Source organism: Anas platyrhynchos, chromosome 1 (assembly GCF_047663525.1).
Source record: "Anas platyrhynchos isolate ZD024472 breed Pekin duck chromosome 1, IASCAAS_PekinDuck_T2T, whole genome shotgun sequence".
NCBI classification, from domain to species: Eukaryota; Metazoa; Chordata; class Aves; order Anseriformes; family Anatidae; genus Anas; species Anas platyrhynchos.
Window position 1 is genome coordinate 74,575,076 of NC_092587.1, and position 25,627 is coordinate 74,600,702.

Consider the following 25,627-nt stretch of genomic DNA (forward strand, 5'->3'; position numbering starts at 1 on the left):
CTGGAAAATCTAACCTGGATCCCAGAATAAGTATCAAGGCAGCTTAAGCAGCTCTGGTACCTCAAGACTTACCTGAGTCTTGCTTACTTGAGGTACCAGAGCACCTCTGGAGGAGTCAAATTAAATGGTCAACTGCCTCAGTGTCTAATTTTCATAGTTCAAAATCTATACATGCAAATCATTTGGATTTATTTTCCTTTTCCAACTCCAAAAAGGTATGCAAAACATCCAAAGGAAGAAAACACAATGTTTGCCAAGACAGCATTCCTATGGAACTGATTTTATTACAAGACAATGCCCTAAAAACCACAAGCTGCAACATAATTTAAAGCAAAAATAAAGCTTTTCTGCTGGCCTTTTATAAAACAATCAATCCAGCTACAGTACTGCTCATGCTGTTAATTTAAACACACAAAACCAGAAACCATCCTGAATGGTCCTAGACCTTGCTCTCACTGCACAGCCCTGTAACTATGCACATTTTCTTTGTAAAATCTAATATAATACCAGAATTATCCTCTCTGTCTTATCAAACCCCTGTTATGCACAAAAATTACAATGCAGCCAGCTCTATAAAAAGCAACTGTATTTCAATGAGCTAGTTTAAAAAGCCTCCCTTCCCCAGCCTAGCTACCTTTGTGACATAGCAAAAATTTCACTGATGTCTGTGTGTTTGGTTTTGTTTCAGTTCACTTTTCAGCGTCAGTTCAGACTTACCTTGTGGAAAGCTTCTGGCACTACTGCCAAAGCTTCTTTATGCTCTTTTTATATGACTGTGTAAATAAGAGCCTTTATTTCTTAGAGGTTGCAGCTTCCCCATCTTAAAACTCAAACATCAAATAGCAAAAAATAAGATTGTTGAAATTATTTTTATTCTGTTAAATTATAAGGAAAGCCACATGAAGAGGAGGGTGATGCTTACAAAACTACTCCCATATACAAAAGTTGGTCACTACAGTGCCACAGTGGCCTACAAGCACAGTGGGTTTGTGAGTTTGAAACTGGATTAATTCTTCCTTTCACTGGTTAACAGTGGCTGAAAGAAAGTAACTACAACCGTGCAACCCGAAGTGCTGTCTAATAAAACCTGAGGAAAATTGAATAAATCAGTACATAAATACTATTAGCTGCTAAGATACTGAAAACAAAGACAAAGCAAAGCACTTCTGCCCCTTCCAGACTGCTGCTCGCTGCCATGAGTGGTCAGGAGCTCACCTCTGCAGTTTTGAAAGACGAAAACTCCCATCAGCATCCCCAGTGCTGGATCTTTGTCCCCATTTGTTAATTTTCCCACATTTTCTTTAACAATTGCCACTGCCTTTTGCCACACCTTGACCTGACACAGCTGCTTAGCAAGAACAGGATTTGCAGCTGGGACCAACCCTGCCCATGCATTTCACAGTGGCTCACAGCACTGAGGCGCTCCTGTCCCTGAATCCATAGCAAGGCACTGATTTACTTCCAACAGGCAGGTGATTAATAGCTTCTTCATATAGCCCATTTCTATCCCAGGGAAGGGCTTTTCCTCCTCCTTCTAACTGAGAACCAGCTCCACTCTTCCAAAAGAGTGTTTTGAAGTCCTCGTGTTGTCCTCCAAACTCACTGCAACTTTTATGACTAGTAACAACACATTTTCTTTATTACAGACTCATCCTCCTGTTTAAAAAACAGTCTGCCTTCTCTATAGACATAGTGCACAGAGGCTGAGTCAAGTCTAATAAGACCTCCCAAGGCTCCAGGCAATAAAACTTTCATCAGCCTTAGCCAATACTTGACAGTTGGAGAACAAAATGTTCTGGCAAAATTATGAGCCTTGTATAAACACATTTTCTGGCAGGTACGTCCTGTTGTTTTAAAACCTGGAGAGACTGAATCAGCTTTGGCTACTGCAGGATCTACAGGAATGTGCTGGGCAGAGGGGGAAAGTGGGAAATAAGGGGGTGGAGGAATGGCGTGCAAGATGGGAAATGAGGCAAGCTCAGCCCACACAGCCTTTGCATCAGGCATTCAGAGCTGCTGCTGCTAACACAAGGTTTACAGAAAGTTTACGTACACATTGCCCACCTCCTTCAGTCCATTTCTTGTGCTGAGGCACTTTTCCAACATCTCTTTTGTGGACAGGAAGCTCTCAGTACTCATGACAAATTGCCTTAGAGCATTCCTGCCCAACAGGCAGCATTTTTGCTTCTCCTTGGCAATGCTGTCTAGCATGACTCCGCGGATGTCCTTGGGCTTCCCTGGCACACTAAACACGATGAACAAGCCCAGGCAGTCCTGTCCCACCAGGTGGCAGAACTCTGCCAGCTTCTCGAACCTGCTCCTGTTTTGGAAATGCTCGTCTGCCAGCGTGGCTTCCCAGCAGCAGTCATCCAGTGCCTTGGTGGGGCTGCTTTCACTATGGAAAAGTTCGGCCAGCTGCAGAGCCTGCACAGCAATCTGAAGTTTGATTTGCTTGTCAACTCCCAACAGAGTCCAGATCCAGTCCACACCAAACAACAAGGATTGCTGCTTGGTCGTTTTGCTGGTTGTGATATGATCCTCCACTCCCTTTTCCACACAGAAGCTGATGAAGTTGACCAGAAAGATCTCGTTCAGAGTGTCTGTGGCTGTCTGGAATTTGCTCTGAGGATCTGTGAACCCAAGGTAGTCCTTCAGTCTTTGCGATGCATAGACCACACCTTGGCTGAAGACTTCACGGATAACAAGAGTTTCGGCCTTGCTCTCCTGGTTGTCTTCATGTGATATTTTCTGGCCCATTTTCTGTGCAGAAGAAGATTGTTTCCACATGCAGACAGCCTCTGGAAAGTTCCTTCCTTCTTCAGCAAAGGCTCTGTAGTCACTGGGCACTGTCAGACCTACTAAGTACACATAACGGGTAGCTGTCACCTTCTAGATTAAAGTCATGCCTGGCAGGCTGCAGTCCTGGAGGGCATGAAAGGTTTCTTCTGGGCGTGTTCCTCCACAGCTCACTGAGCAGCGACCGGCCCAGCAGGCCCTGTAACTTCCACACCTACTGAATTCACCTGTTTGTTTTCCTTATTGTTCATTCTGGCACCATTTCCTTCACCAAACCTATGTCGTTCCAGTCTGATCTTATCTCATTCGATCTCATTTCTAGGAGTATTACAAAGAAGCCTCTTTATTGGCACTGGGTGTTTCCTAGAGATGAATCAAGCTGTTTCTTTAATCACCCAGAGAGAAATATGTATCCAAACCTGAAGACTTCTACAGGATGCGTGAGATGATGTCATGGTCTATTTTGATGGAATGTTTGCCTGTATCCCAATATTAACTGCTGTTACTGTCAGTGGCATTAACTGTGCTATGACAATGCACATGGACTCATTTGAACATTTGGCTCAACTAAGAAGCTTGTGCTGTTGCTGCTGGATTATCTCAGGGAGGCTTGGACAGTCAATGCACAGCTACAACTACAAAAAAACAAGCTTCCTAACTTTACAAAATTCAGTCTCCCTAATTGTAAAAGCTGGAATGTATGTTACTGCTGCAGCAGGCACCAGCCCTGTTCAGCTCCAGAAGCTACTGCTGCCACCAAATGCACTGTCACAGTCTCCTCATGGGCCCAGAAGCTCACCAACCTTCTCACAAAACATTGTCCTACTGAGTCTTATTCCTCTTCATTCTCAATGAATGAAAAAAGCAACGAGGTTCTCTCTCTGCCTTCTTTTCTCTAATTGCTTAAAACTTCCTTCATTTGATCTCTCCCCTCCTGCCTACAGGTGTTCTTGTGCTCCTGCCACACCAAGGGAAACGCCATCTCAGGAGCAGGGCTGGTCAGTCACACTGCCCTCAGGTCCCTCTCTCCAAGAAACAGATCATGTCCTAGGTACTACCTTTCTTCTCTTACAGGGTCTTCATATTTGTCATGGGCCTGTCTCCACTCCTTCATAACTAACAGCCATCAGTAGGTGTTCACTACTGCTTCTCTTGTTATCTCTGACCCTAAATCTTGAGTTCTCTTCCTTTCTACAGAGGGATTCCCCAGCACCTAACACACTCTCCTTGCTGACCTCTGCTCCAAATCTACTGGCAACTCAGGTTTTGCTTTAATTTTCACAGCTACCTCACAGAGTGCTATCCTCAGTTGGGAGGAAGAAGATAAAAGGACTCACCAGGTAAAGCTCTTGCTACAAAGTAAAACATCAGAACGCTCAAGGAAAGCATAAAGCTCTCAAGTAGTATGCATCTTCTATTTTCCACATCACTGTAACAACAAATGCATATTGTGCTCTAGATTTCAAAGTGTTTATCCTCATTGTTAACACAGAAATGTTGATCTGTCAAACAAAACCACAGAAATGATAGTCAAAAGACAGGGAGGGGTTCTGCATTTTCTGCTCTGTTATCTGGCCACACCAGGCAAAACATTTATCGACATTTGTACCTGCATCCCAGCAGCACACTGTGGTCTGGGGAAAACAGCTGGAGCTCCTATGCCTGCTGAAGGCTGCAAATACATGCGTAGGGGACAACACCTGGGACTAGAGAGATGCTTGTTCTCTGCAGTGGGAATGGCCAGAGCTGGTGCTTTTGCACCAGATGACAATCAACAGAGACGCTTTCTCATCACACTGTGCCAAATAACCCAAGTGATTCAAATCTGGATCTCAGAAATCAGTATAAAAAGACCTAGGACAGTGCATTTCTTTGCTGTTATCTGACTCTTTCTGCAGGCACTAATGTGAACTAACGAGTCCACAAAGACTCTAATTTTGTTTGCCCCCTCTCCCTCATCTTTTAAATAGAACAAAATAGCTTCCTAGGAAATTAAAAAAAATATGGATACATATTTAAAACAAACACAAACACTTGGCATTTTCCACAGATTTTATTGGATCTTACATGGCAATACACAGTAGTAATGTTGCCCTCTTCAAAAATGCACAAAATACCACAATGTTATCAATTTTGTGCACATGCACCCATAAACTTCCTGAGGTCATCCCTTGCTTTCATATTAGACCCCCATAAAATAATCACGGTTCAGATGATAGGCTGCTTTGAAGGGACAACCAATTTTCCAACCAGTAGATGCTGAAATGGGTTGTTCGGAGCAGAATTTTACTTACACTGGACTTAAAAACAAATGATCATCTGCTGCTGCCAGTATGTTTGTTAATAGCACTGAACTGAAAAGAAATTTGAGAGTATTTGCTTATACCTGTTTCAGCACATAATATTGTGTCACTAGCCCTTTTTTTTTCCTGTGAATATCCAGCCATTATGTCCACTAGTCACAGCCTGCTAAAGGAGTGAAATTAGAGGAATACTGTTGCTCAGAAGCCTGTGCTATGTCCTCCCAGTGCGTCTCTACTGGTAAGAGCAGGGTCTTGAGCCCAACTTACATGTAAATAATTACCATATTGCAAATTATTCACAGAAAGCAAGCCCTGAATCCACATCTGAGTATTTGCACCTGAAAGCTGGAAGCAGGCATTACAGAATGTGGTATTTCTGCCTAATTAAAATAGCTCAAACACCCCCAAGACAGCAGAGGAAGAAACAACAGACAGCAAATTATTTGTGGATGTTACTTAGTCAGGAATTTTGGATAAAGCACCAGTGTTGTAGTCTGTCTGTAGAGAAATGGTAAGTGGCACAAACTGAATATGAATAATTACAGATTGTTTGCCTGGCTCCAGTTAGTAAAGTGAGAATGGCAGCACTTGATATCATATACAACACAACTGGTCCACATCAAATTTTTCATTTTCTTTGCACATAAATAGCCTTCACTGCACATCCTTAAAAAAAAAAAAAAGAAAAAAAAAAGAAAAAAAAAAAGACTTGTAATAGATTATAAGCTATAAGCAGAGCTCAGTGAAGAACCTTCCTTCCCTTCCTAACTTTTGTAATGGTGTTTCAGAAACACCCACAAAATCAGCCAAAATCTAAACTCCATTATACAACACAAGCAGCATGTCAGAAATGGTTTCATTACTACCCTTGCCGGAAGTGACAACTCTTATAAAAGCCAAATACCACTGCAAGGAGCAATTCTAACTGTATTTTTTTCCTTTACAAAGCAAAGAAATTTCATTCCATTGTGCTAAAATACATGCAACATTCAACACCGTATAAACAACTACTGTAATAAACAGTTACTTTTTTTGGCTTTTGGCTAGGACATCTTGCAATACAGAAAAATTCTGACAAAAAAAATTCTACTGGCTAGTTAGACTTACTAAAATCTGATCATCTTCAAGGCAAAAGAGTTATGTTTTAAGAAGGTAAAATGATATGCAACATGTTTGATATCTGTATTTTTGAGGGAAATTCCCACCTTGGCTTTAATATTATGAAATAATATACTTCCTATACATTTCTCTCTCTATATATTTTATTTTTGATTTTTTGCAATTACACCATCTTTATGTTAGTTACAGCACAGAAATATCCCTTCCATATGCAGGGAGTACTCTCAGCTTGAAGGAAAACTCTCCAGAATATTTTTAAGTCACAGAAACATTAATAACTTTCTTGAATGCTATAACTATTGCTGCAAGGAACACGGAAGAAGACGTTTTGAATTTGCAGTTTCCATAAGAGTCACTGCCAATAAAAACATGCTTTATAACTGTTTCATCCCAAATGGAAGATCATTATACTGTGCACTTAGAAAAAGCAAAAAAAGCAAACAGTTCCAAAGGCCAGCCTGCCTTTTCCAGTAACCAGCTGGTATACAAACTGCGATAATCTTTTACAAACCCCTCCCCTTCCCCCACACCTCAAGCTTTCCATCACTCTATTTCACAAAATTTAAATTTCTGTTTTTACATGTACTTCATATATTCTTTTTTTTTTTTTTTTTTATAAAACAGTATAAAAATAAAAGCAACAATTAAGAGCTACAGGGGAGGGCATGGATGACTAAAATCCTACATTTGATATCATGGGAAGGGCAGAACTAGTATTTGTGCTGATAGCAATAACATCTTGTTTCAACTGAAAACCTAGAGAAAGCTGATCAACATCTACAGACACATCTATTCTGAAACAATATAAAGGATTATCTCAGGACAAGAATAAGCAAAAGGAACACTATGATACCATGTAAATTTAAATGCAACACTCTGAAAGATACCACCAGTTTGTATATTAAATACAGTAAAAAACCAATTACCATTCACTAGTGTCTGGGTATTTCTTATGGCAACTTTAGAGTAGGCACCTTTTTTTTTTTTTTAAAATTCACCGCCTCCCAGTATTACTTCTAACAAACAGAAGAAAGGGCAATGTAATGTACATGATTTGCTGCCCATCATGTGTAATGCTGTTTCTTGTACATAGGAAAGTGAGCTGAGCCTTCATCAGTGCCTAGTGGTTACTGTCACACGTTAGAGTCCTCATCTGTTATACTGGTGCTAGGAGAGCGAGTCGCAAAGTCTTTAAACATTTCATCTTCTTTTAACATGTGCTAGAAAGGAAATGAGAAAAGAGTCAAGGTTCAGGCCCTCCCAATTAATATCAAGTACTGAGGACAGTCCAGTCTCATGGCTGGCAGCAAACAACACTAACAGGCAAGGCATCCTATCACTCTTCCTCTCCAGACCCACTCCCATTGATTTCTGGGGAACCCCTGGGGGGACAGAGCCAGCTGAAAAACAACTCATCTACAAAACAAACTGTGAGGAACAGATTTATTTTTTTTTTTTTTACCCCATGGCCCAGCTCCATTTCTGCTGGCACAAATGGCTTGGGAAATGCAGGCTGGGGCTGGGCTGATTCCATTTCTGATGAGGCTTCACTGTATCTGTTGTTTGCACAGTATTTTACATACTTCAGTTCTCAGACTGAGGTGTTTCACCCCATCCAAACACTATCTCTCACTAAAAGCACCGATATCTAGCAAAGCAATTGCTCCCCAAAACACAAAACTAAGCTGCTTGACAGAGCTGCTAATAGTGATGAAAATTTGCACTTAAGTATGTTTGTAGATAACTCAGCACTGCTATTTAATGCTAGAGACTGGCAAAAGTCTTAGGTCCATTGTACAGAAAAGGAACCTTATTCTACAGACACAAGTTTTACGCCTTACTGTTAAGTTGTTGATGCCTTCAGAAAATGCTCCTATTTGCCTCACTGTCCCTTCTGAATCTTCCATCTGCAAAAAACAGATAATGAATAATGAATGAATAATAAATTCACTGTATGCCACAACAGAATGGCAATTAAGTACAGCAGACAATGTAAATGCTTGATTACACCCAACCTGGTCAGAGCAAGGAAAGAGTGTGGCCCATGAGGGCCACACAATATGCAAGAGAGGGTCTTACAGGTATTGCATTCACAGCTTGTGTCTTCCTGTGCCGAGAGGAATGTTTGTTATGTTTGCTAGTGGTGCTGTGTGACTCTAAGAAGTGAGGACCTTCTCAGGCCAAAGCAAAGGAAAGGTTTCACCATGAAAAGGAGGTTTTCCACCAAACCTGACAGCAGAGCCAAGGATTTTAAACTGTTTTACCTGCTCCAGTCTGTCCAAATCGTCGTCATCATACACTCGGATATCCAGGCCAGGCTTAAAACCCTTCTTTGACCCACTTCCAGAAGCCCTCCCCAGTTCCATAGGACACACATACTCTTCCACATCATCTTGCTTTTTCTTCCTCAGGCTTCCAAAACTACTGAAGGCAAGTTTCTTTGGCTTACAAGTGAAGAGAAAGTTGACAAGTAAACAAAGAATTAACAGATCTCTCTGCATTTGGTGTTTCAATCAATGTAAGCAGATGATGAAGGGTTAAGACCCCCTGCTCTCCTAACAACGACTTTCTGAATAGCTGCATTTCCTGATAACTGCATCCAAAAGAACAAGATGTGTTCCCTCATGTGTTTAATGTGTGTTTTTTTCATTAGCAGCCAGCCCCTTTTCTCAGACCTTACTGAACTGTGCTCCAAGAACAGGTAAAACTGGATATCTAAACGTCTGCCTGGAAGCTCATACATGGACCCAGAACAAGTGGCCTACCTTTACTTTGGCAGTTGCTGTTAAGAGGACATAGTCTGGGGACTCCATGGCTTCACGTTTCTTCTGCTGGGCATCCTGCCCAATGAGGAGGTTGAAATGAGTCGCCAAGTGCCGTCGCAACAGTGTCTTGTTTGGTGGGATGTTTAGCAATTGCGCCATGGTTTCTACATTGAAACGTGGCTCCAAAACCTTTTAACCAAACCACAGAGAATACAGCTGAAGCCAGTACTGTCTGATGAGGTCTCAAGGACATCAAGAGGCACACCTGTCTTCGTCACCTCCTAAGGTTGCTTTGAGATGTTTTTATTTTTGAGAAAATATACAATAAAGAGGAAGCAAAAAGAGATAACTAGTTAAAGGATTCATAAAATGCTATCTCCAGACTTGCTTTCTCGAGCTATATTGAAACAAACTGGCAGGTAAGAACACATAAATCCACCCTTAGCTTATGTGGAGCTATCGCAAAATGTTTATTCACCATCTTCTTTAATGCTGGAAAATGCAGTCAAAGGAATGATGGAGAATAAACAGACATAAAATGTCTGGAGAAAGGATATACCTCTCGATCAGAACAAGCTTCTACAAGTATAAGCCTTTAGCCTGGAGCATCTCATGCTAGAGCAACTAAAAGCAATGCTGGTTTGACACTGAAATTACAGATTGTATGAAAGAATTAAACCCCCCTCACAAAAGAAAAACATACTCAGGTCTAGGAAGGAAGATGGTGGAAAGTGGAGAACACCATCAAATTGTGAGGGGGATACAGGTAAACAAACTCATCGCTTTCCAAACTAATTTCGCCCAAGACATTCATGTTTTTTAAAAATATAAGGTAATGAATTTTGACAGCAACTTATTATTAACCAGAAACAGAAGAAAAAATAAGAGTGGCTGCAGCAAAGATATCAGAACTTTGCTCTAGCAATTCTCAGTGGTAGTGGTTTTTCGTTTGTTTGTTTGGTTGTCTTTTTATATAAAACAGAATAAATGCCTGCCTGCCTAAAACCTTACCATCAGTCCCCCATGCACACCACTCCCCCGCAGATTAGGTGCATACTCTGCCAGATCAACAGAGCGTAACCACTCCATCACACGATGATTGGTCCACTGGGTGACTTCAGAAGGTGTGACACTACTCTATGAACAGGAGAAACAGGCAGTTAAGGAGACTTCCCAACACAGCTGTCGCAGCCTAACCTTTACTGAAATAAACCTCTCCTGTCTTTAATGCACACAAGCCCACCTTGCACTTGAGAAAAAGCTTCCACTCTTTTTGGATTACTATCTTGCAGCAATGTCAAAGCAGAGATGGGTCTGGACCGAACCCCACACATTCCCCAAGTACTGCAAGATTTCAAAGCAGATATAAACTGAAATTTCATCAGAAATATTTTACCTCTGTATTGCAAAGGGTTCAAAATATGCTGAGCTCTCCTGAGTTTCTTAAGCTGCTTCTTCAACTCAGAGTTAAGATACTGACAAGTCTAGGTGATGGGGACACTGATATGAAGCTACCTTTCTGATGCTTTTCTAGCCATAACAAGAAGAGTCTAAAGCCTTCCAGCAATGCAGTATGGTTTGAAATCAGCCAGTTTCAACTGTGGTTCATTCACAACATGAAATGTTTTATCTTTCTAATAATCTAAGCCTAGAGCTGATCATAGCAGTGATTAACTTGTGTTTATCCTACTGAGAAGTGATCATCTTTCTTGCTCTGTTTGTAGGAAGTTGTGCCAAATAACATGAGCTGTGTCTGTGAGTTGAGTGGGCAGGTCTGTATCATACTTCATGCAGTTTGAATATCTTCCTGTGTACTAAGAATAGTTGCAATTTCTACCAGTGCAGCTGAAAACTAGCTATCTCCACATGGTGCAGATAGGCATCACATATCTAAACCCAAGACTCTGAGTTGGTTCATCATCCATTGCCCTAGTCAGTGTACACTGCTTCCAAAACAGATACCAGTTTCCCATCTGATAAGAGTACCAAATTTCTTTTACAGAGGAAATTCTGACACGGCCATAGACTTCACAATTACATAAGCCTCACAGTAACTGTGCACTAAGTTTAAGATGACTTCTGTTACTGAAACATATTAAAGGCAAAAGAGCCAGTTCTCAACTAGGAAGAGGAATGGGAAATTTGGCAGAGATTTACTCTAGGACAATGGCCTGTGGAAGAAAGAAGTGGTATTCCAGGTAATTACAGCAGGGCATGAAACTTGGGAACAAAATAAGAAAGAGGAAACAAAAAATGAAACAAAATGAAATAGAAGACAACCAATAAAGGAGGAGAGGGCAAAGAAGGAATAATCACAAACTCTCAGAAAAAAACTAGAGGATTCTTCTTCACAGTTCTGTCTTCAAGCAGTACCTCATCTGATGGCCTCCTGCGCAGACAGTTAGGTTCAAAGTTATTTATTCTCAGAACTTGGATGGCCCTTTTGATGCTGAGGTGGTGGAGGACACTGACAACCTTCAAGGACAGCAAGTCATCCTGTCGAAGAGGAAGGGGGTGTTAGTAAACACAAATACACTTATTAGAGGAACTAACATCCAACTGTAGGAGACTGCTTTGGACTCTGGCTTAAAATGTCACATCTGATACATTCTGGGATAAAATTTTAATAAGTGAGACACAGGATGTCAAGCCATCTGTCCCAGAAGAAAATCTTTCTATGTTGCTCCTATACTAGCTCCTGCATGATGTTCTTCACATGCTGTATGGAGCTTAGTACAATAAATCTGGAGTGATGATGATGGGAGAGAGTGAGATGATGCCTCCTCTGCAATCCTACTAGAGACAGGACAGCTTTCTAACCACACTGCATCAGAATCAGATGGCATTTTCATTTAGTCGTGACCAAAGTTTTAATATCACAAACATCCAGCTCGAAGTTTAATTTAAAACAATAAATTACCCTGAAACTGATTGGGGCATTCTGTATGGTTAAAATGAAAAAAAAAAAAAAAAGGAGATAAAAATATGAGGTTATGTCAGGTGAATTTACACCACATCATTTTCAGCATGAGATGAGCCACTTCTCACACATCACAGGGTAAGAGCACGCAAAGACACAGGCACACTCCTCTCTGCAACACATTATGATACTAACATTCTTTCTCCAAAAGCTTGATCCTCCCAATGTTTTTTTACTTACACATTAATCTTGTAGAGAAATTGATTTTAGAGCTCACACAGACCAGCTATTTAGGTTCCCACTACTCTTTCATAGAAAGAGTCACACATCTCCTGACACACGTGAGAATTTCTACCATGCCAAAGGGGACACTGCCTCACAGCGTCCCTCTCCCTGCACTGGCCACCAGGTGCAGCCTTTGGCTGAATAAGTAGCTTTTAGATGTCAAGAGCTGGGAGAAGCAAGTTTCCTTCCCTCTTTGTGACAAGAGCAGCAAGCAGCAGTTTTGCTCTGGCTCCATTACACCCCTTGTTCTCCTTCTTATATTCAGGGCTACTTCAAATCACTGAGAAGGGGAAGAGAGAGTCTTTTGGCAACCAAGAGGGCTTAACTCACAGGACACAAATGGTGAAAACAGCTAAGGAGACACAAAGTTTAGATGAGGCTTGCAGGCTAGAAAAGGCTGTTGGTGTGTCCTGCTGATGGGTTTGCAATCTATGCAATGCAGAAGATGCCATGCTTTGCTTACCTCTGTTTTCACTTCAAGGTCTAGCCCCAGAAATTTATCATATCAAAACCAAAATAATCAGATTCTGTCTCATGAGAGAGACACGAAAAACTTTCATGCAGGAGCGAGTTACATGACCAGCCTGGAGAGACTTCCCAGCCCACTATCAGCTAGCTACTGCAGCACCAGAGAAGGGCTACAAAGAACCTCTGCACTGCAACAGGGGTCACATGCTGCGAGACTTGCATTCTTGCTATATTAGGCTCTTTGATTATAATTTAATCCTTATTGTGCCATTAAGTGTCTCAAAGTCTGATTCTTTTCTGGTACAATTTGGCTGACAAATTAATTTATGCACCTTTATGTCAGGGTTAACCTGGCTTAATATTAAAACATTAATATTTTTATATTAATATTAAAACATTAAGCCAGGTTAACCCTGACATAAAGGTGCATAACGTTTTAATATTACATGTGTGTTACCAATACTGGACTATTTTACAATTTTGTCAGAATAATCTATGACTAGATTCTTCACTTGTCCACATATTTCATTGTTTTCGGCTAACCTTATGATGAATTTAAGATTAGAGTTTCTATTTCATAGTTTGCTATTTTAGTTTGAGTTGGGGTAAATCTTCATGTGATTTTTAAAAGTATTTTTCATACTTTGCATACAGCTATGTTTAGTTGATCATTTACACAATCTGCTAAAAATTTGATGGTTCTACTCTAAAACATTCCTAGCAATTTAAAATTAAAGGGAATTGACAGGAAGAATACCTATTTAATAGGCAATGCCCTTGCTGCATTTCCCTCCTCTGTCCTATTACTTTTCTTCTTTAAGAGAAAAAAAGACTTGAATAACAGAAGTTCCTTTACCACCTACACTGTATCCTATCAGCATTCAATGCTCATCTAGTCAATAGTGATAAAGTCTCCCAACACGAGATCAACTTCAGCAGAACCTGCTGGCATCAGATCTCCATGATCTAACAAGCAGAAGAAAGAAACTACCTCCTGCTTTTATATTAATGTCCAAACTCAAAAACAAAAGGAAGCAAACACCAAAACACCTTATGCAAGCAGCAAGTACTTGAGTATCTGACTGAAAAGCACTTGACAGCAACATCATGTCAGGTAGCTGAGCTAATGTGAGAGCTGTACAAAATACATGCAAACACGGCATAAAATGATAACTTTTACTCTGTTCATAGCACAACTCATGAGGGAGTACCACTGCAACTGACTTTTTTGTTACAAAGAAGGGAATAATACTGGCAATGCTCAGTTTCCATTTACTTCTTCAGAGAAGAACAAATGCCTTATAAGTCATCTTACCTGATGTTTTAGACAAATTAAACCTGCTAGGTTGGCTTCACCTGACAGGCACTAAAGTGGGTAGCTGACACTGGTTGTGTACATTTTGAAATACATTATACAAATGCTATTAAATGTGTCCTGTTTTCAAACAAGCTGTCTCTTAAAACTGCAATTCTCTTCAAAGAAAATTGCTTGGGTTTTCTTACCCTAAGCATCCACATCAATATGTAAGTAGATTTAATATTTGCTCACTGAAGAGAAGAAAAAAATTCTACCTACTTTTATTAATTAATAGCATCACGAACAGCAAAAGCCCAGCTGCATGAAATGCGACCACAGCTTTTGTGTACTTACACATACTGCCTGAGCACATCAGACAACATCACAGACAATTAAGTGCAAGATTGCCCATTACTCAAGTATGATTCTGGGCTCTTGCTTACTTTGTTTGCTCTTTCACTTTAAGATAGTGTCTTTAAAGCTGGAAAGACTATAGGAAATACTTGCAGGTGAGCTGTACTATCAGGGCTTCTGTTTTCTACAGGTTGCAGCTATTAGCATTAACACAGGACACCCACTACAGTTTCAAGCAGTCCGTTAAATTCTGCGATACAGCATGTGCAAATATGGCATCCCAGAATATCTTTTTAGCATTAGCTTCTGACACTCTCACTTTCTCTCTGCAATTATGCAGAAAATTTGCAGGCCCAATTTCTGACCTGTTCAACAGCTTTGAAAATACTGACATCTCACGAGACATATGAGATGCGTAGGTGTTGGAATGAACTCTGCTTTTGGTACACAACATGAGTATATGTGTAGCCTCTGCAATGTTGCAAGAGCAAGTGTAAGCTCCATCTTTAGCTTACTTTCAATAGATTTTGTCATCTGGGGCAAAACTCAAATGTGCAGATGGTGACCTCACAGTACTTCTAAGTTTCTCTTTAAAACTTTGAACATAGACCCAGAGTAATGTGCAGATGGTCTGCTGGCCTCCAGACCTGTCAACTTTCTGCTCTACGAAGCTGCAAACCAGACTGCCATGACCTGACTCCTCATGGACACCAGACCCTGTAAGACGTCTATCTGGTCCTGCTCTCCCCAGCAGGATCTGAGAACAGATGTCTGTGTTGCCAGAGCTGCCCAAGCAGCCACAGATGCCCTCCAGTGCCCCATAAATGGGATGCTTATGGGGACAGCAAGGATTTGGCTGGTGCACACTCCTGTGGGAGGGCTGAGGGAAAGAGGTTCAAGTGTTAAGTGAATCTAATATCTATGCAGTCACAATGATGGCAGGTTGAAAGCAGGTCTCTCTAGCCTCACCTGGTCTTCAAGTGAGCTGTCTGGAGGTATGCCAGTGTGCTTTGAAGCGAGGAAAAACTAAGAACATGGCAAAGATGTCAGGAAAAGAAGAAACATTTACTCACCATACTCATGTAATGAAGCATTCGGCCATCCACCTTTCCTTCATCGAACTGGGTCTTATATTGGGGGAGGCCAATGTCATCCAGCCACCCTAAGACCGAGACAACCACATTAGTGCAGCAAAGCTCTTCTCGATTAATAGCAACCATGTCTGTTGGTGCTATTATCACTCTTTGAGCCTTAAATTTGCCATGATTAGGAACCCCTACAAAAAGTTGCTGCTTCAGAATTCAATAAAATCTTACTTGTAACCCAGTGGTAATCCAGTTTTCCATGATTGTTTTCCTCTTCAGACCCAAGCGCCTGCAGAGCAAGCTGAAGCTTCTTCCGATGCAATGGGTGCTTTATCCCAAGCTCCTGTGAAAGTAAGGAAAGCAGCAAAGCTTACGACAATCCTGTACTTTATTTCTCCCTCTACTAAGAATTAAATATGGTTTCAGAAAGTCACAGTGTAAACAGCACTTGATGGTGACTTGGCAGGTATATTTCCCATTGCTGAATCCCAAAACTATCTCAGCACATGCTTGGAATTATGGAAATGCCAGCTCACTGGAGTGGATTAAGAGACGTAGGTTCCAAAGAACTATATGAAAATATAAGCCATAGTATTGCCATACCAGCTTAAATCAAACAATTTAAAACATGTTAATATTCAGAAAAATACTTGATGTGATTACAACCTTCCCTCCCACTTAGGCAGGTAAAGTTAAATGTGTTAATTATTTAAAAGCATATAAAGGTCCCAGGAATTACTGAAATTTATTTATGCTTCCAAATGCACAAGAACTTCCCTGGTCTAGAGGTGCAAGTGCAGCTATCGAAGATTTATTTAATCCCATGTATGCTTTTACTAGCGCTCACTGGTTAATGTTATCTCTGAATACCACAAACCACTATGTCCACATCACACTTCTTGTATTCCAGTTGTAGTATAGTATAACTAAAGTTGTAGTATAGTATAACTTTGAATTAGCTTACTAATTGAAACAATCCCCCCCTTCCCTAGGGTTACTATTTCCTGAGGGTAGTAATTATTAAAAGTTGAAAATTCAAACATAAGCAAACATCGTGGATTCAAAGTGTAAACTAAACTAACTTTTTTTTTTTTTTTTTTTGCTTTTAGTTTTAGGAAACAAGACAAACGATTCCATAATTTAAGACAAAGAAAATGGTCACCCTGTGTGTAACAGGGTGTATGCCTCTGTGTAAAATGGGCAGAAAATACATCCAGACCAAAGCAGCAGCTTTTTACAACTTTTTCACACAGGCATAAAATAACTGTGCCATAAATAAATGATAATGAACCTGTTTCAAAGCTGTTTGATAATGAAGCACTCTTGAGTGCATGCTTTTAAAAAGCAGCACAGCCAATTCAGGTGTCCATGTCTAGTGAAGTTAATTCACAAACTTCTAATTAAGAGTTTCATTACAGAACATTACATTTCTACTAAATGTCACCTACAAAGAACCAGATTTTGCATTGTTGCAGATGATAAATAAAAAGAAAACAAAAAAATTTTTACATTTTTATTTTGACTAGATGCACTTCACAGTGCAGACATGATTTACATTAATACTTTTTTTTTTTTTTTTTTTTAAGTTTAATTAAACGTAGTGTTTCTAGTACTTCTCACCTTTTCCAAATCCTGCTGAGAAGCCTGAAGAAGTGTTTGCCCCGACAGTATCCATTGTCTGCCATTACTTATATAAGAGCCTAGTCCTTGGTCCTGGAGCCAGTTGCAAACCTGCTCTTTTGTCCACTTGGCAAATGGCATGTCCAGCTCACTTCAGAAGATTTTACAAAAAAAGAGATTGATAAATCCCATGCCTCAATCTTCTGCTTTCATACTTAAAATAATAATAAGAAGAACAACTGAGCCATTCATTCATGAGTATTTGGTGGGAGCTGGGGCAATCTCCAGGGAAGAACGTACATCATGATCAGCTGCTAGGTAAGCCTTGGAATAGTGTATCTCTACGTCAGAATTGTTAGCACCACAAAGTGCTAACTGCTACTGATCTCGCATCACCATTACAATAAACATAATCTATTAATGCTACTGGCACAATCACCTTTGCTGCCTAGGGTGGCTAAAACTCTAAATAAAAAACATAATATTTCACTTTTGCCTTTAATAAACAGGAAATATCGCAGCAGGAAATATACTGGAGGAATATCTCTCACGGCCACACGAGGGCTCATGATCCATTTTGTGCAGCCTTACAGATGCACTCCTGCATGAAAAGCTTCACTCAGCAGCAGAATCCCACCCCTGGGCACCCACCACCCAGCCAGCCTCAACCTTGCCAAGACCACTTCTCAAAGGAAGAAAGAGCATGGATCTGCCTGTTTCTGCTCGCCAGGGGAGGGAATGTATCCTTTTGACACTGTGATTCTCCTTTTGACCCTGTGCTCTACTGGAGCTGCCAGGAAGACAAAGCATTGGCACACTTTTCACCACTCATCTTACTTGTGAGACTGCCCCAGGTCTCGAGACCAGCCCAGTCGCGGCCCTGCAGTTGCTCTTGTCCCTCCTCTTTTGAACTCAGTCTCGGACATGTCATCTAGGTTGAAGGTGGTAGACTGACTTCTTTTAAGTCTAGATTAATGGAAGGAAGCATATTCAACATTTGACCAAAGAAAAGGAATGCTTCTACTAGCACAACCAACACACACAAGATTTCCCATGGGGTTTGTAGCCCTTCCTGCACCCACCACCAACCCACCAGTAGCCAAAAAAAAAAAACCAACAAAAAAACCCTTAAATACCATGCTGGTTCCTGCTCTTGTGACGGTCACACCAGCCGTGCCCACAGCCTGCCTTGAACAGACCACAGGGCCACTGGTTGGAGAGGGGAAAATGGAAGATGAGAAGCTAAGGCAGATTTGACAGAAAATGCATACAAGACGGAAGACAGAGCAGTGCCCCTGCTAAGCCCACCAGCTTCTTCCTCCCAAAGGCATCAGCTTGGGCAGCCCCAGTGCTTGGTTGGAACCCTTGCAAAACCCTTCGCAAATCCAGCTCTGCAGAACAGTCATTTTGCATCTTTCACTTACTTTCCAAAAAACTTCTTGATTCCTCTGGCCTTTTTCTTGGAATCTGGAGAAGGCGGAGTCATCTGTAAACTATCTGTTTCTTTTGGTCGAGGGGGCAAGCCAGCCAGATCCAAGTGATCTGCAGATCCTTTTTCTGTTTCAGCTATTAGAAAACAAAGTTCCATCAAGACTTGCTTTCACAGCACTGTACAGACACACTCCTGAACTCTGGAACAACTCTATCTAAAATTATTGAGCTTGTCTTCCTCATTCATGGGCCTTACTGAAACACTCCAAGGCAATGTCCTTGCTGGTTGAGTAGGCAACAAACATTTGGTGAATTAATCAACGACTTAAATCCCACATACACTCTTTCTCAGGGAGTGTCCTTTCACAGAAGCCCAGGAACAAATCAGTGCCATAGCAGAAGTCCCCAGAGCCCCCCCCAAAAATAAATATATTATCCTGTGGGCATCTTTCCTAAAGAACTGCAATATCTCCTAAGTTATCTCCTCAGTTCCCCACTCAGAAAATTCCAGCAACAAACAATTCCTCCTACACCCCAGGAGTAAGAGGGCCCTTTCACGTCATTGGTGGAAAAAGGGCTTCCCCCATGCAAGTTCTGGAGCATTTCGTTCCTCTGTAGAGAAATACCATGAAGTCTAGGCTCTGTCTGAACTGAATCTTCTCTTTGGAGAGAACTATAGAGCACTCTGATTAACATGAGAAGTTTAATCTATAGCTGTTTTCTTTGACAACAAAACTCACAAGTGAAGTTGTTACAAGACTGTTTCGTAAAAGCTAAGCTAACAAAGAACAAAACTACTTAAAGACCATTTAAAAAGAAATTACACAAAATTACAGTATCTATTAGGCTACATAAGCAGAGATGTGGCAGCAAAGTGCTAGATAGCTGAATAAAGTAACCATGTGGAGCTTATGCCACTTGCTTGCTGAGGAACTGTGACAGCACGAGCCTGCTCAGATGAAGCAGCTGTAGCAAGGCAGCCTACAGCAGGCTGACAGTCAGGCCTGCAGCCACTTTTACCCTATTTTCATGTGGGTGTGTAATTAGATGACCATCGTTTGTTTTTGACATGGACTCTCAGACTTCCAGAAGAAAACACGTTGCATGACTCAAACTAGAGCACATACTGCTGGGACATGTGGTCTCAGCATACCTTTCTGCTGAGCAAAATTTTAGATGTTTCAGCTAGACTACATTTGAACATGCCCCATTTTCCTTCAGTGATTTACAAGTGAAACCTCATAGTAAAGCAACAAGGTCACATAAAAGATTATTTCTTCGTACTTCGGTTTGACCACTATTGAATATGGGAATTCTGCCATCGAGAGACAGCGGTAGTGTCAAAGAAGGCTTTTGCATTAGTGATCTTTGCTTTAATTGGATAAGAAAAATTGCTAGCTTAGAAAAAAACAAACGAACAAAAAAAAAAAAAACAAAAACACATTTAAACATAATTCTGAAGAGAGAGATCAAGGACAAGGCTAGATGCATTAGAAGCAGAGGTTTGCGGGTATTGCAATATTTGCTCCTTGTACCTTGCTCCACTGACACAACCTCTAAGAGGAGATGACATTTATGGGGCTGTATGGGAAACCAAGAGGGCCAAGAGCACTTGTGTCTCTTTGTCAGCAAGGGTGACACGCGATGGCTGTGCTGCCACCCCAGCTGACACAGCTCCATTTGCTAATGTCAGACTCTATAGGTCCTCCCTGCCCTTGCCAGAATCACTCAGGGAATGCTCACATTGTGAGACCAGGTTTTACTACATAAATAGCTCCATCTCAATCTGCCCCAATTATTTCTCATTCATTTACTACATAATAAATATAACTACGTCTCAGAATATAACTTACATACCCTTCCCCTCAGAGCTCCCCTAAATGAATGCCTGAGAAGTAAATACACTCCAACGCTGCTTTGCCACCCTTCAAGTTTATACAGGGGTGTCCAAGAGGGGCACCAGCACAAAGGTGCCCCATGTGTTTATATGTTGCTGATTCTCAGTTGCTACCTTGGTCTGTAGGTAACTCTGTGCTCAAAGCTTTGGCAAAGGTCTCTGCAAATTAACCCGCAATCTCTCATTAGTAGCAGCTATCAAAAAATTGCACAGCTGACTTATAGCAGAGGGCAGATGTTACATGGAAACTCCTTTTAACAATGTACAGTTTTGATGCAGAGCTCTCGTGTAGCTTTTGCTTTAAAAGTGTGTGGCCATAACCAGCTGTTAGCAGCAGTCACAGCGCAGTGCTGGTACAGGCAGACATGCAGTATTACTATACCTAAGGTAGGTGCACTTGCACTTCGACTGCGATCTTCAGATATCCAAACAACGCACATAACCACACGCAGCACAAGGGGAGAGAACACGCAGAGGGACAAGGTAAAATACATTTCAAAACTTACATCAGCAAAATACAAGACAAAAGGAGGGAGGTACAATAAGGCACATGCACCACATACAACATTGAATTTACAGAGAGATTAGGATTACCAATTTGCTGCTAATCCCTCTCTCACAGAAAAAGAAATGCAGTAAAGATCCTTGGTGGAGAGGTTAAAACAGCACCCTCCATCACTTCAGTGCAGGGAGGTCACCTGCTATGTGACTCACGCAGGCTCCTGTGGGGTGGCAAGTATCTGGACAACAGTTTTACAGATGGAAGCACTGAAACCTGGATAACATGGGTAACACACTCAAATCCACAGAACCATGCTCTAGATGGCCCATCTTCCAGCCCTTTATGACAGCCACAAGAACTCCATCTTGTTAAACAAATTTCAGGATGAAACAGATGATTACACAAAAGCATGCACAAAATAAACCAAAGCAAAGTCTAATCCTCAGAATAGACTGTTTATCTACTTCAAGCTAGTAAATTTCCATGCCACATGACACAGGTAAATTATGTGCAATGCATAATAAATGTGTGAGCATGTTCTTTTGAAAAATGACCCAGAATTGTCATTGGTAAGTAAAAGCAGGAGACTCTTCTGCTCAAGACAGAAGAAGCTATCCCCTTTTATGCTTCTGAAAGATAGAGCTAAAGTCCTAAATTTTGTGCAATAGAAATAAAAACATTTTAGATAAATGGCAGTAGATCTGATGCACAGACTCACTTGATGCTTGAACAGGAACAGTGTAAATACTACTGTAGCAGAGCAGCTAATGCAAGTAGGATTTCAGCTACTGGTAACAGCAACTTCTGCATTAAGCAAAATAATTTATTTCTTCATCGTCCAAATGTCATCGAATGACAAAACCAAAAAAAAATACCACTTTCCATCACAGGTCTAGAACTCAAAATGAGCTTGAATAACTTGTCAATGCTGTTCTTGTTGTCACAATCTCTTTGCAAGGCTACTTAAATACACATAAAATAAAGAGGAAGACTGCCTCATTTCCATACATCTTATGAAAGATAAACTGAGGATGGGACCATGGGAAAAAAAAATACCCACAAGTCTCATGTGCGAACTACCACCAGGCAGCCAGCACTTCAGAACTGCAGCATTCTATTACAAAGTCTCAGGGGAGATATCACAGCAGAGGTTAAGACAGATCAACTAACTTCATTACATCAGAGAGGTTTTCTCTGTCTGTTGCTTCATTTTTTCCAATCATTCTACTGAGAACAGTACCACCAAGTCACAGTGAGACCAAGGCTGGCTTTCCTGCTTCTTAGGACTGTTACAGCACCCAGAAAAAATAAACCTCTAGTTCTCTGTTATTAAGACATTTGTCAAAATGCACAGAATCTGAGTGCAGGTGCACAATACCTACCCAGATTTGGGGCACTTGCAGTCCTCTTGTTATTTTTGATCTTGAAAAAGCCTCGTCCAAATGAAGATCTGGCTTTACGGGTACCAAAACTATCCTCATCTCCTGTGACACCGTGAGAAGGAGATTTTGGAGGGAGGGTTGCAAAATTATTACCTTCCATTGGAGGTTTAACCTGCTTAAGGTAGGGAAACAGTCAGTATCAGGGAACTGCAAAGGACCTTTTAGAAAGATACAAAGTGACTGTTGACAGATAACCTGAAGAGTCATTCCTTTACTTTTGTTACTACAAGAAAACAAGGTAAAAGGCATAAAGGAGAACACAGACAAGATCTTCATTTGAATATGTTCGGGATCCAGGATTACTACCACTAGCTTCTAAGAGTAACGTGTTGTCTTGAAGATGTTTCTCAGTTTCTGCAAGTAAGGCTTACAGGTATGAAAAAGATAAAAATACAGTCCTGGAAGGCTTTGAACTTTTCCAGCTTTCCAGGGTTTCTGTCTCCCCCACTGAAGGGGCAATGGGAAGCAATGAGGGAGACAAAACCCCCACACTAAATCAGTTCTCTGCCAAGTGCCACATAGCCCCTTTCATCTTGTCACTGCTACGCAATTTCAGAAGAAATTAATTAATTGATTATGTCCACTGACCAAGCTGAGAGTAAGCACATAGCAAAGAGTAAAAATGACAGGACAGAAAATCAGAAACGTCAGTTCACCAATTTCAAGTAGTAGTTTTAACCTTTTTCACTGTTTCACTGTTTCTTTAAAGGCAGAAACAAACTCATTCACAATCCAAACACATTCCTTTGGCTTTTGCTGAATGGATACCACATTTGGGCTAAAAGCAGTATCTGATATAGGTGTTTGATGTAGGTGTTCTCTCCACTCAGATCTTCCTGCAACTGTTGCATGCAAACTACTGACATAGCAGGGTAGACCATGGTGTAACTGTTCTGCAATGACAGTCTCTTTAAGAACACAGCTGTTACAGAAAACAATCTGGAAACCCAACGGTTTTTAGAGACATTAATTATAGTCAGTGTAATAGTTAATGGTTAGCTTTGCTAATTATCGAGTGGTAGAATTATGTGGGGGAAACATTGGCTTAGATGGCAACCTTATGCTCTACCAGACCAAAAGATAATTCACGTGTGAGAGGACAAGAATGTGTGAGATACAAAGCGGTTGTGGCAATTCATCATATCCTCCTCGCTATCTTGTTGCATTCTCCCTTTGGAACTGCATGCTGCAATTTCACAAGTTCTAGCCTTTCACCACCTACTTGCTGTCCACATTTCTCTGCATTCACACAGGAGCATACACACACATTACCTCTGTTGGCTTCTGTGCAGGGTCTCTGTCCTGTTTCGGAAAGATTAAGAAACACATTTTAGAAGTCACAGTTTATAGTCAGTATCCAATTCATTACAGTCACCCTGAGATGAACTGACTGAAATACCCATTCTCTGTACTTTTTTATTCCCTAAAGTTATCTCTTTGGAGCTGTATTTCACACAGACTAATTCTTGCTTTTTTTGAGGTCAGTGAGCTGACATGAAAGTACAGTTGCTTCAGTTTACTTTGTAAGGGATTAGCTGTGTACATAATCAGTGACAAGCAGCCTGTAAGGCACTATTGAGCACAGCTGGGTGACAGGACCCATAGCAGAAATCAGACAGGGTAGAAGCCAAGTAGATGAAACATCCACAGCCTCTACTCCTTGCCTGTCCAAACCAACCAGCCCCACAGCCTCCAACCTGGAATTTCTAGCTTTCATAATCAAGTTCTGGTCATATTTTCAGTACTGTCAACATCCTTCTTAAGCTGTAAAGCACAGCTCTTGGTCAGCTTGGCTATCAGACAATTTAAGAGCTTTTAACAGTTTAGGCTGTCAAAAAAACCGCACAGGAATAACCCTGATTTGATGACAGAGTCTATCTGTTTTGTCTCTTCTAAAGTGGCCTAAACAGAAGCTATCACCAGAAACACAATGGCTCAATATTTTGTTCCCAACCACCTGAAACGTAGAGCCATCGCAGACCGTATTTTAGAACACAGCCTTCCAAAATTATTAGCCTTGAACACGGGAAGGAAGTGGTAGCACATTTTCTGTGTGTCTTAAATCAGAAAAGCATATCAACTTAAGTTTAAAAAAAACAAACACCACCACTCATTATTTGAAGAAAAACACAGCACGAGATTTTCTGGTAAACACCTCAAGCAGAAAAACAAACAAACAAACAAACACTACATTTGCAAGGACAGATTTTCTCCTTTAATAAAGTCTGGAAGATGTCACACATTTGAGACCACTGGTAACACATGATATGAGGAGCCTTGCTGTGACTCAGCGTTTCTCACAATAAGAAAACAAGGCATCTGCAGGGTCAGTGCCATAACAGATGTCATCCCCATTTCAAAGGGAAAGATGGAAGTAAGAGCTCAAACCAACCGCTTCACATGTCTCCTTCTTCAAACTGCTTAGACTGCTGGACTTCTGCAGTGAAGAAGTTCTGAAACAACATGAAGAACAAGCGGAGTAATTGGCATTAAATTTTCTAAGATAAATACACTCTCAGGAGTTCGTTTTTGAAAAGCATTACAATACATGATGAGATATACTCAAAAACAAAGACATTTCTAATTAAGGCAATCAACACACTAATCAGAGCCCACACAGTTTGAGGAGATATTCTAAGAACCTCCACATCATAATTACTGATGCTAATGCTGCAGTGACATGATGCCTACCTTGGATATTTTTGGCTTCTTATTTAAAGTTTTATTTTCAGAGGTACAAGCAGAAGTTACACAGGCAAAAGTGATATAAACAGAAGCTATGAGAAACTGTATTATTAGCAAGAGGCTTCTGACTAATTTAATCCTTACAGAAGCCAAGCACAGTAAGCCAATCATGCTTTAGTATTTTATTTACAGTTCATTTTCCATTTCAGACCAGGTATCTCCCTGTTCTGGTGAGACTTATGCTGGAGTGCTCAAGTCTGAAAAGAAAGTTACCATTTAAATCTTCCCTACATACAGTTAAAAGAGTAACTTCACTGCATTTTACAATGTTACCTATCATTATACCAGCATGAGGGCTTTGGGAATAGTCTCATGGCACTACATCACACAAAATATAAACAGCCATTGAGCATTATGCAATGGACCAAACAAGCCCCGTTGACTTGGACACATCGTTAACAAATTGCTTTGACTCAACCTTGAGCTCATAAATAGTACCACTGGTTTTCCTGAGCAATAAGGTTATGTGACAGGTTAAAATTACGTTTTCATTGTAGTCTGCTGAGTACCTTTTCCCCACTATCAAAAGAACAAAAGCAAACCAGAGGCACTTGTACTACAGAAAACTGTTAATTTCAGTGTCTATCAATGGTCTATG

General features: G+C 40.8%; 2 protein-coding genes across 21 annotated transcripts in view; both read right to left on the minus strand.

Moving 5' to 3' along the window:
* Nucleotides 1-855: 855 nt before the first annotated feature.
* REP15 (RAB15 effector protein) lies at nucleotides 856-4,680 on the minus strand. The gene has a single exon (XM_005026296.6). The coding sequence runs from the start codon at nucleotides 2,785-2,787 to the stop codon at nucleotides 2,035-2,037; it is 753 nt and encodes a 250-aa protein (XP_005026353.3). The 5' UTR covers nucleotides 2,788-4,680; the 3' UTR covers nucleotides 856-2,034.
* A 150-nt stretch (nucleotides 4,681-4,830) lies between these two features.
* Nucleotides 4,831-25,627, minus strand: part of PPFIBP1 (PPFIA binding protein 1) — a 120,563-nt gene continuing 99,766 nt past the window's right edge. For 10 of the 20 annotated variants that reach the window (XM_038173515.2, XM_038173514.2, XM_038173513.2 and 7 more), the window contains 15 exons: nucleotides 24,677-24,737; nucleotides 23,557-23,586; nucleotides 22,225-22,399; nucleotides 20,723-20,755; nucleotides 18,437-18,578; nucleotides 17,850-17,978; nucleotides 17,013-17,163; nucleotides 15,624-15,735; nucleotides 15,381-15,469; nucleotides 11,357-11,479; nucleotides 9,995-10,120; nucleotides 8,984-9,172; nucleotides 8,483-8,662; nucleotides 8,060-8,125; nucleotides 4,831-7,438 (listed from right to left, as the gene is read on the minus strand). In XM_038173515.2, the coding sequence (XP_038029443.1) occupies nucleotides 7,352-7,438; nucleotides 8,060-8,125; nucleotides 8,483-8,662; nucleotides 8,984-9,172; nucleotides 9,995-10,120; nucleotides 11,357-11,479; nucleotides 15,381-15,469; nucleotides 15,624-15,735; nucleotides 17,013-17,163; nucleotides 17,850-17,978; nucleotides 18,437-18,578; nucleotides 20,723-20,755; nucleotides 22,225-22,399; nucleotides 23,557-23,586; nucleotides 24,677-24,737 (1,693 nt within the window). In that variant the 3' untranslated portion in view covers nucleotides 4,831-7,351. The remainder of the gene's footprint in view (nucleotides 7,439-8,059; nucleotides 8,126-8,482; nucleotides 8,663-8,983; nucleotides 9,173-9,994; nucleotides 10,121-11,356; nucleotides 11,480-15,380; nucleotides 15,470-15,623; nucleotides 15,736-17,012; nucleotides 17,164-17,849; nucleotides 17,979-18,436; nucleotides 18,579-20,722; nucleotides 20,756-22,224; nucleotides 22,400-23,556; nucleotides 23,587-24,676; nucleotides 24,738-25,627) is intronic. The other 10 variants (XM_027450036.3, XM_072041872.1, XM_072041862.1 and 7 more) reach the window with 3 other exon arrangements.